General features: G+C 31.3%; 2 protein-coding genes across 2 annotated transcripts in view; one reads left to right on the top strand and one right to left on the bottom strand.

Moving 5' to 3' along the window:
- Positions 1 to 1966: 1966 nt before the first annotated feature.
- Positions 1967 to 11470, top strand: part of LOC111713349 (protein RUFY3) — a 13976-nt gene continuing 4472 nt past the window's right edge. Inside the window, exons 1-6 of the mRNA XM_023488205.1 lie at positions 1967 to 2052; positions 2112 to 2239; positions 2705 to 2769; positions 3748 to 3861; positions 4083 to 4192; positions 4973 to 5044. Of these exons, the coding sequence (XP_023343973.1) occupies positions 1991 to 2052; positions 2112 to 2239; positions 2705 to 2769; positions 3748 to 3861; positions 4083 to 4192; positions 4973 to 5044 (551 nt within the window). The 5' untranslated portion in view covers positions 1967 to 1990. The remainder of the gene's footprint in view (positions 2053 to 2111; positions 2240 to 2704; positions 2770 to 3747; positions 3862 to 4082; positions 4193 to 4972; positions 5045 to 11470) is intronic.
- The window catches only part of LOC111713339 (uncharacterized), a 6463-nt gene continuing 291 nt past the window's right edge, over positions 5299 to 11470 (bottom strand). Inside the window, exons 2-11 of the mRNA XM_023488194.1 lie at positions 11005 to 11280; positions 10650 to 10952; positions 9735 to 10025; positions 9618 to 9675; positions 9393 to 9562; positions 7930 to 8026; positions 7432 to 7558; positions 5989 to 6077; positions 5664 to 5767; positions 5299 to 5588 (exon numbers count right to left, since the gene is read on the bottom strand). Of these exons, the coding sequence (XP_023343962.1) occupies positions 5351 to 5588; positions 5664 to 5767; positions 5989 to 6077; positions 7432 to 7558; positions 7930 to 8026; positions 9393 to 9562; positions 9618 to 9675; positions 9735 to 10025; positions 10650 to 10952; positions 11005 to 11280 (1753 nt within the window). The 3' untranslated portion in view covers positions 5299 to 5350. The remainder of the gene's footprint in view (positions 5589 to 5663; positions 5768 to 5988; positions 6078 to 7431; positions 7559 to 7929; positions 8027 to 9392; positions 9563 to 9617; positions 9676 to 9734; positions 10026 to 10649; positions 10953 to 11004; positions 11281 to 11470) is intronic.

Genomic DNA, 11470 nt, shown 5'->3' with positions numbered 1-11470 from the left:
TGTCATGAAATTTAAGTTTAAATCAAAAGAGCTGTTCTTTCTTGAAATAGAAGTCATAGAAGTACTTTAAAACATGCTTAAACGAATCTGTCAAATTATTTAGAAGAGCTGTATGATAATCATATGACTAAAATAACACATTATTCAGATATCGATGACTAAAGTTCTTGCAATACTAATTTCATATTCACTTCAAGACATTTTTTCTTTGTTTACTATACAGTTTACATACATTTGGCATATTTTTATTCAGATTTTTATATTCTCGGTTTTACTAAACTCTACTTTTCACTATTGTTCTTTATGAACGTAAAATAGCCTGAATTTCTCAACATTTTTCTGGGCTAATGCATAGGACTAAGCAGTTACGATTATAACTGGGACGAAAGGCACGACCCTCTTAAAAGTATTTTAGATATATGTAATATGTATCTATCATAGTTCCTATATAGGGTTGACAAGTTGCACTGAACTGTACTCAACTCTCAACTAATAGATTTAAAAACAACTCACAAATATCTCCAGCTGTTTTCAGCAGAGTAGTCTCTACACACACATATTTACATGTAGATACTTAATAATAATATTCAGTTTTCGTCTTTATCAAATCTACAGAGATCTGATTAACACATTTATAGTTTTTATACTGCGCATACCTTTATAAAGATTTTATATTAATTTTATCATGTTATCAGTATGTATCTAAAATCTACATATCATATTATGAGGGGGGCCCGTAGGAATTTCTGTGGTTATAAATATATGTTTTACTTTCATTACTTTCATTTTATTCTACCCAATACCCATACAATGTGTAACTATCGGCTCATAATGAAGACCAATAAAGACTGCACGGTAAACTGTAGGTCCCCGTTAAAAGACAGGATACACCTCGTTAATTGTCAGGATACACTTCGTTAATTGTCAGGATACACTTCGTTAATTGTCAGGATACACTTCGTTAATTGTCAGGATACACTTCGTAATTGTCAGGATACACTTCGTTAATTGACAGGATACACCTCGTTAATTGGAGTAAGTTATCCTTTTTGTTATCACATGTGATTGAAATGCGGTATACTCAATGTGTTGGTTTAGAGAGGGGGTGGAGGCGAATGTAATATTTGTATTCAATTACATTTCTCTAAATTCTACAGATTGGCCGGCTTTAGGTAATATTATTGTACATACATATACAAACACACATTTACTATATTTACATCATCATGTTATTGTTATCATTAAAATTATTATTATCGTTGTGTAGCACTGTGATCTCTGTTTTGTGTAACTATTTATATTCGTTTTTATTCCGCAAAATTGTAATATTTTCAATTTGAAAAATTAACTACGATGTCAAGAAAAGCAGGGTGTAATATTCCATTAATAAAAATGAAGAGTGACATCTATGTGTGAAAATTGTAGGAAAATAAAAGCTTCCTGACACTAATTAAACCAATCTGTCTAAATTAGCGTGTATTTGTGTCAACTAAATCCGTCTAAATTAGCGTGTATTCGTGTCAACTAAAATATATTTGCTTTTAGAAAACCACAGTGTAGTATTATCAGAATCAGTATTGATAATTCAAGTATTTAAAAAATTCAAATAAAAAACAAACAAAACTTAAACACATTAAGGGTTTTCCAATTGCGTCCCTAAATATTCTACGAAACCTTTACTAAAACTCTTTATAGTTACTAACTACTAAGCTCTAAAGCCCTAAACCCTACAATTTGGCAAAATTCAAATGTATTTTTTAAAACCTTGTTTGTTAACAAATCAAATTAATTCCTCAATTTAAATATTAGACATAACTTATTTATTTGAAAATGTGTTTTAGTAAAGTAGGCGTTAGTTCCACATTTTGTTAAGAATATATTTTGGTCTGGTTGACCCTCTCCAGTTACGATATAATATATAACAATAAAAATGTAAACTAAAAAATGTTGAATTTTGTTTAGAATGATTGAACAGGTCGGAAATATTATAATGGGTGGAATGTCGGAACCCAAAGCGGCCCCAAATGATACAATTTATCTTTGTAACTTCAGGTAGGTCGTCTTTGGTAATTATAGTTTTAATTTAATTCTTTATTTTCTTATTTTTACAGGGTTTCGGTTGACGGAGAGTGGTTATGCTTAAAGGTACTTCCAGTTTATTATGTTTCTAATAATTTCCCACCTACCCCTGAACTAGAGAAGACGACCTTTTATCCAAACTATCCTATTGGGCCTAGAGGTGTGTGGAGGATCATCAATTTAATATCTAAAGAAATATTTGACGAGGAAATTAATCAATTAAAGAATTATTTCCATAGAAAAGACAAAATCAGCTGAAAGAGAAAGCTGGTGATTAAATCAATTCATCAAGTTTATACATGTTTAATTACTGACAGAATCAAAGGGAGAGAATTTTGAGCAGTATAAATTGATTGATTTATATTAAATTAATAAATGATTCAATAGGTGTTCGAAATAATGAATAATTCACTTTTGGATCACTGTAAATTATGATAATTATAAATTTAAAAAATTATAAATTATATAAATTATAATGTGATAAAAGGATGAATATGAATCATGATGTTAAGGATGAGCAAAAGGATGAAAGTAAAGAGAAATAAATGAATAAAATAATAATATGAAGGATACAATAAATAATTGAATTTAAAGAGAAATAAATGAATAAATAATCAATGTGCAGAGAGGGACCCTGTGCTGATTGAGCGGAGTAACCTGGTCAATATAAGCAAACTCGTTGTAAAGGAGGTGAGTAAACTATTCTTCTTCAGTGTTCTTTTTCATTCTATTCTATTCTATTCTATTCTATTCTATTCTATTCTATTCTATTCTATTCTATTCTATTCTTTTCTATTCTAATCTATTCTATTTGTCTTTAAAAATCTAACATTTGTTTGTTAATTTTAAACCTTTGCTGTTACAATTATTTAATACTCTCATCTTGTTTTTTCTATGTTTCTTCACTTTTATTGTTCTTTATCAGCTTCTTCTCCTATATTTTTTTGTTATGATGATTTCTTTATCATTTCTTCTTTTCTATTTATCCTGCTTATTACTGATCTTCTATTTTTATCATTTTCTTTTTTTAATTCTTCCATTTGCATCTCTTTCCTCATCTAGGTACTCGTCATATGAATACTTCAATTATAGTATTCATCTTCTTTCTGGCACTATACTAGTTCAATTTGCAATCTCTATATCCAATCATGTACTTTTAAAATCTTGTTATAAATTATATCTTTGCTAACTGATATCAAAGACCTTAGATATTTCAAACTGTGAAATTTGCTAGATCACATAGACCAAGGAGTATCGAATAGAAGGAGGGGGCGATAGGTTTTCCGTAAACTTTGCTGTGCCGTTTTTGGACTGCTGAAGAACTAGTTTTTGCGTAACAACAATAACAAAGGCAGCCGATCTAATGTAAACAAACATGAGTTAGTATACGGTGAATCTTCATCTAACGCCAGAGATGCGCCAGATGTCTGTTTATCATTTGTGTTATTGTTTACAATCTTTATTATTGTTGTTACGCAAAAACTAGTTCTCCAGCAGTCCAAAAACGTCACAGCAAAGTGTACAGAAACCCAATCGCCCCCTCCTTCTATTCAATTCTCCTTGACATAAACAAAGTTTGAAAATATCAAATGTTTACACCACGAGGTGATAAAGCTATAAGAATAATAAAATTTGAGTCCGAGTCCGGTAATCAATTGCACTTTCTAGGTTATAGACAGCAGTATGAAGTTTGGGCGTCAGCTTGACTCTGATCATATTCCACTTCAGCATTTCTTTATTGTTCTAGAACACGTACTTAGGCATGGAATCAAACCCAAGAAGGTAAAAAGCACTTTTAAATTACAACGCTGAAATGTAACATAAGGAAATGCAAAAATTAAGATAATAAATAAGGGTGAAAGTAGTGATATATTTGCTATGCAGCACCGAACCTCTGCTATGCAGTACACATTTTATACTAAAACTTCACAAGTTTTTAACGCGAAAATGAAGATATTTAGAAAATAAACAGAACTATGGGATTCACTAAACTTAATTTTTAGGGTCTGCTAGGTCCTAAGAAGGAATTATGGGATCTGCTACAAAAGGTTGAACTTCTTGATACTGAAGCTCAAGATATAACAGCAAGTGTAAGAGATCTTCCAACTGTCAGGTAGATCTTCCAACTGTCAGGTAGATCTTCCAACTGTCAGGTAGATTTTCCAACTGTCAGGAATATCTTCCAACTGTCAGGTTGATCTTCCAACTGTCAGGTAGATCTTCCAACTGTTAGATAGATCTTCCAACTGACAGGTAGATCTTCCAACTGTTAGATACATCTTCCAACTGTCAGGTAGATCTTCCAACTGTTAGATAGATCTTCCAACTGTCAGGTAGATCTTCCAACTGTCAGGTAGATCTTCCAACTGTTAGATAGATCTTCCAACTGTCAGGTAGATCTTCCAACTGTCAGGTAGATCTTTCAACTGTCAGGTAGATCTTCCATCTGTCAGGTAGATCTTCCAACTGAGAGGAATATCTTCCAACTGTCAGGTAGATCTTCCAACTGTCAGGTAGATCTTTCAACTGTCAGGTAGATCTTCCAACTGTCAGGTAGATCTTTACGGGAATGGTAAAAAACGCAAATTGTTATATTTTATTTACAATTGAATGAACGGCATGAGATTTAGAGTTTACTGCTTTATCCAAGATTAAAAATCTAGAATCTAATGCTTGTTGTTTAAAAAAAATATAATCTTTCTTTAAAAATGTAAATTTGTTAAAACTTGATTCAAATATTTAAAATCAGTCTAGACAAATCTTTTCATAAAAATGCTCAAAAGAATCGTTAAAACCCGAGCTCGAATGTATAATTAAAAACACATTTAAACCTAATTAAAAAGTTTTCTAAAAGATTAAATCTGGCCGCATTAAATATTAGATATTTATTTAGAACACATATTGGAAGAACCCGAGCTTGGTTGAGGCTAGCTCTGATGCAGAAAAAGCTAGCAGATTATTTCAGGTTTCATTAATTTATAATGTGACATTGATAGAACTGAGCAAAGTTATCTTAACCAACGGAATTTTTTTAAAAATAATGAAAAGCGTGAATTGCCAATCAATTTTTCAAACAAAAAGTTACGCCATTTAAAATACACAAAAGGTAAACCAGAACATTGCTCTTTGGAATTTAAAACCAAAAACCTTTCATTGGTTGGTTGTAAGGCTAGTTGAAGGACTAATAGAGATAGGTTCATCATCCTGATCAGTCAAAGGTTGATAGAGTTTATATTTATTTTGCATTTCAACAATCCACACATCATCTAATCTAGTATTTTGGTTGGAATCCTATCTCAATAATGAATATTAAGACGCCTAGGGATATCCCTGCAGCTAGAATAATAAAACAAATAAGGAAATGTTCCAACTGTAAAGGAAGAAGGTCCGAGGGCGGATCTATTTTAATTGCCTCTGGTAGACTCATTGATTTTAGCTTTCCCAAAATTCCAAATTCTGCAATTCGATTTATTTTCTGGTCGAGAGACTGGAAAAATGACTCTTTCCTCCTACATATATATATATATTACATTTTATAATTTCTTATCATAAACTATATAGTTGTCTATTTTTTAACCATTTACCTTGTTATAAAACATTGTCCTGGAGTAAAGATGTAAGGTTCCTTTGCAACATAATATTTCTGCTTCCCCTCTTCTATAATACTTTGCCTTATCGCACTCAGCACCTAGAAGAAGGAAGCTGTCAGAATTTTAAATTTTAAAAATGTATTTTACAGATTCTAGGAAGAACATAACACAAGTCAGCTTTTTGTTTCAATTCCTTCCTGAAAATATCAAGATAAAAAAAACTTAATAACAAATACTACAAGAAAAAATATGTTATTAAAAAAGAACAAAGAATTGATGTTTCTGATGTACTCTAAACACCATAAACATGTTTGTTTACCACCCAACCATTGTGTCCAGTGCAATGATCTTCATCAACCACGCTCATATTTTCGGGTTTACCAGTATCCAGTAATCTACCCTTGCTCTCTAAACAACATGATAACTAATATTTTCTTACTGCAATGAAAAGTTTTGCGTCAATTTTTAAGACTGTGTAGACATTCAAATGTTTAAAACGCCTTTAGACTCATATGTATCCCTAGATACGGATATATATATATATATAACACTGCTTTTAGCTTTTCTTCTCAGATGTGATTGTCAAAATTATATCGATATTTGCACGAGTTCACTATGATATATATATATATTCCACTAAAGTGTGAGGGGAAATATTAAAATTTTTACCACTGCAGGCTTTAACCCTGAAAAGGATGTACGTCTCGTTAAGTAAATAATCCTAAACTGTTCAGTGCAAGTACAGTCGTTATATTTCTTTCTACCCCAGCTGTCATCTGTAGGAAATATGTATTCGAGTTTAAATTCTTTACCTTAAGCGTTGCCACCTTTGTTTAATTTACAGTGATTAATTTGTTTGATTAAATACGATATACTGGATATGTATTGTTTATGCGAAGCCAAACATTATAGAAATCCAACGTATAGCAACAAGACGGAAGAATATTTAAATTTTTTTTTGAAAAATTTAACTTTTTTGTAATTATTGTAGCTTATCATTATCATTATCATTCTTTTTTTAACATACCCTTGGACATTAAAGGAGCGGAATAATTTAATGATTATCAATGTTATTAGTTGAATATAGTTTAAAGCAAACTCTCTCGGGGACCCTAACGGGCTGAGCACTTGCAATACGTTGTTGTCACAAAACATACAAACAAGAAAAGGGACATTTCAGAAAATATCGGCGGAACATTATGCATGCCAGGAATATCATTCATGTCAGGAATATCATTCATGTCAGGGCCAATTTATTTTTCTCAGAAATATACGGTAACGACGTACGGTAATAAACTTCTAAATTTGTTTTAATCAGTTACAGGATAAGACGCTCCTGCAAAAATAAGTCTAAAATTTTTAATCTTGTTCCGCATCTCATTTGTATGAAAAATACCAAATATTTTAGAACAAAATTGGTTAGATTCCATTAAGTATATTTTTTCTATTTGTTTAAACCAGAATTTTAACCAAGTTTGAGGCGGCCAACAATTTGTAAACCAAACATTGCCATCTGTTTTAAGATACAGTTTATCTATAAAGATATTAAAGTTATTCATTTAAAAAGGCAAATTACGTTAAAAGAGATTTGCTTAAAGAGTTCTAAAATCTTTTTAAATTATAGAAAAGACGACATTCTCTGGCTTCGTAATTGAGGGGTCTGGTTTTGCGTATAAATCCCAATGCTTCCCCTTTATATTACCAAACTCTTTCTCTGCGTTAATATTCTACTGATTTTCAAGAATTTATTCATTAAACTTACCTAGGAAGTCAAAATAATGGAAGTTGTCAGAGGCCCATAGTCTATCAGTCTTTAGAGTCAAAATCTTTTTAGAACTGTAAACTAATTGTTTCAAACTCATAATAGGATCTTCATAGTCAATTTTAACCTGAAAAATAAGTCAAATTGATTTGTTTAATTTCTAACTTGTTCTCCTCGTATTACTACTGGTTTCCTAAGATAGGTTTACCATCAAGTTGTAAAAGGAGGTTTAAAGGGATTGTCAATGTAATTTCATGTGACATCCATTTCTTTCCTAGATTTACAATAGTCCCTTTAAACCTGTATTAACAACAACATATTTTGTTATCTTGTTAGTTTCCTACTTTGTCGCTACTACATAAATACACAAGCCATATTAAAGAGAAAGATAACAAATAATTGATATCTTCATCATTTTTCCCGAGGCAAAGCTAATTTAAAAAAGGCCCTTTTTAAATCAACTGTACTTAAACGATTGAAAATTTCAGTTTAACATACGAGGGTAGCTCGAAGATTTGATGTGTACGCCAGGACAATTATAAAACTGAACCATGTCCAGACAAGAACAACTTTGTTTACATCCTTAGGAACAGGTCTAAAAAGAACAGTAAAGGAACTGATAATTCGCTTCAAACTCTCATTTTCGAATCCATATATCTTTGTAACGTGAAGGTGTTAACCTTAGATATTTCAAACTTTGATGATTTTATCTAATTAATATTTTAGTAAAACATCAGAACGGAAAGGAATATAGGGGAATTAGAAAATAAGAGATTGCAGTGACAAATCATTATCTAATAAATATTTCACTTAAAGAAGCTAGTAAAGTAACTACGAAATCTTGCACAAGTAGTATAGTATCTAATATGATTCAATCATATTAGATACTAGCTGAAGTGCCCGACGTTGCCCGTGGAGTTGCTTTATTCACTAATGTACCGTAAAAAAACTTTGATTTGTTAGATTCACTACTGTACTCTAGAAAAATTTGCCTGATTCACTACTGTACCCTAGAAAAATTTGCCTGATTCACTATGGTACCCTAGAAAACTTTTTCTGATTCACTACGGTACCCTAGAAAACTTTGTTCTGATTCACTACGGTACCCTAGAAAACTTTGTTTGATTCACAAAGGTACCCTAGAAAACTTTTTCTGATTCACTACAGTACCCTAGAAAACTTTGTCTGATTCACTACGGTACCCTAGAAAACTTTGTCTGATTCACTATGGTACCCTAGAAAACGTTGTCTGATTCACGACGGTACCCTAGAAAACTTTGTCTGATTCACTACGGTACCCTAGAAAAATTTGTCTGATTCGCAAAGGTACCCTAGAAAACTTTGTCTGATTCACTACGGTACCCTAGAAGACTTTGTCTGATTCACTACGGTACCCTAGAAAAATTTGTCTGATTCGCAATGGTACCCTAGAAAACTTTGTCTGATTCACTATGATACCCTAGAAAAATTTGCAAGCCTTTGTTTGGTCAATAATGTAGAAGATATCGTCATTTTTATACCATGGACAATGTTTAACACTGACAATTTCCTCTATTGTTTCTACATCAAAATCACTATTGAAATTAATAAATTGTCGTACAGTCTTCGTCGTATATATATCAATACAAAGAAGACGACGCCTATTTCTATATGATTTATATCAAGCTTTTAAACAGCAAGTAAATAGTAAAAAGTGACACACTTATACAATAAAGGCAATAATGAAGGAATATAACACACAAGTTAAGCAAGTGGGGTAGGTTAAATATGCCGGGTACTGTAAAAAGTCTGGCCGCGCCATCAACGTTGAAATCGGGCCAACATAGTATACGGTCGGGTCGGTACATGCAGCGCGTCACTAAGCCCAGCACAAGGCCACAAGGGGTCGGGTCAGTTCATATTCAAATTAACTCTAGTCCACAGTAATAATTAAATGATTGTTTATTGGTATCCAATCCTACCTGTAGTTAGCAAATATAAGACCAAATAGAATGAAAACTCCATTTTCACTTTTCCCCGAGTTTTTTATTTTTAGTATTGCTTGGTATACTAAAAGACAAAATAGAAAGCTTATTAAGAATCCGATCCAAACATATAAGGAAAATGGTTTTACCAAATTCCAGTATTTTCCCTAAATAATAATGCTTATTTAACAAAGCTGAAGTTAAAACAACCATAGCAATCACCTGTTCCTTAGGAAATGCACAAACAAGGTCAATCGTTGAATCAAGAAAACCACCAAATCTTTAATAAATCAATTTGAGCCAATTTTTTTATATTTTTTTTTTGTAATAAACAAACACCTTCCAATTTGATATTGCAAAAGAGAACCATTTAATTGCGCCCAGTTTAAAGCAAAGGCAGGGATGACATCCACGCTGTTTTTTAATAAATCTAGTTTGACTTGATTTGTATTCTGGGTTGAAATGAATTCGATATCAAAACTTAAGTAGTTGGACAGAAGATGAAATACATCATAGAGTGGACCACGAGTAGTTTTAGAGACTCTTTTTTTATTGATCATTGTTTCTCCAGAATAACTGAATGGATTATCTTCTTTTGTAACAGGGATAAAACTATGCATTCGCAACTTTCTTCCTAATTATATTAATCCTAATTATATTTGGATAAAATTGTTGAGAAATCAACTTCGCGAAATTGCAATGATTTTATAATTACCATTTTCGCAAAAATTTATAAAGAAAATTTAAAAAATTTGTTAGATCATTCAAAAATTTAATTTGTATCCAAAGAATACTTGCTCTTAAACATATGTGGAAATTTAGTTTAGTAAGCAATTAGCATATATGTATATAGTTTAATGAGATAAAAAAATTTAAGGTTTGTCGAAAATTTGCCGAAAGGAATTGAGTTTTTGCCACTAACTCTGATTTTCTAATTTCAATATCGTTGCAACCCAATGTCGTAGACCTTTAATATTTCAAACTGTGAATGCTATTAGATCAAATAATGTAAGTTTGAAAAATCAAAGGTTTACATCATAAGGTTGCAAAGATATAGGTTTTACAAAAACAGAATTTGCGGCAAAGACTCAATTCCTTTGTTGAAAATTTGTCGAAATACTTGGATTTTTTTTAAAATCGCAATTATAATCATTTACTACCTTTTAGAAACCTCTCATAAAATTATGTTTTAGTGATAGTTATTGGACTTTTTTCCGAGATAATTTTCCTTTTTTGGTAAAACTATTTAATTACTTTCCTGCTAATGGATTGCAACAGGCTGTTTGTGTGACTGTGTACAGAAGTGACTTGTTTCTTGTATTCCAAATGTTGACTATTTGCTCATTTTTAGAAACACAATTTGGACACACCAAATATATCCTTTTACTGTGTTCAACAGAGGGTAGAAGTAGAATATTTATCTGATTCAAATGATTTTTGGTAAGGTTTAAAGTACTGTTGCTTGGTCTGTTATTTTTTATGATAGTTAAACAGTCATTTGTTCGTAGACAAAGCTCTTCTGCGATGTGCACAATGCGTATATCTCGGGAGACAAAACTATAAAAATAATTATAATTCTAATATTCCAAGGATAAACAATGTACCTTACCTTACACACCAAATAGTTTTCATTACTTCTTGAAGACCTTGTAAATTGTTTGATTGATAATTAATAAATTGTTTGTTTCCATGAATTATTGTGTCTACATCAGATGGTTCTAAATCAACTCCAATAACAACACACCTATCTGAACCGTACTTTGTACTTTTCAAAACCTTCCAGAACATTATTTTATCATCATTAGAAACATCTTCTGTAGAATAATTGATTTTGAATTTCTGATCTAAGCCTAGAATCACTCTTTGTGCATACAGAATGAAAAGCCTGAAATATATGTAGACTAATTCCACAATCCACAAATAATGGATAATTTTGGCAGATAGTTATTGTAAGGAATTATGCCAAAATATTAAATAAAATGTTAGGAAATAACAAAAATAAAATTATTGATTATAGATATACTTTTACTTTGAGGAGAAAAATCAGAAATACATAGATACCAGGAGAAAAATCA

Source organism: Eurytemora carolleeae, unplaced genomic scaffold (assembly GCF_000591075.1).
Source record: "Eurytemora carolleeae unplaced genomic scaffold, Eaff_2.0 scaffold29, whole genome shotgun sequence".
NCBI lineage: Eukaryota > Metazoa > Arthropoda > Copepoda > Calanoida > Temoridae > Eurytemora > Eurytemora carolleeae.
This window is presented reverse-complemented; position numbering and strand designations above follow the sequence as displayed.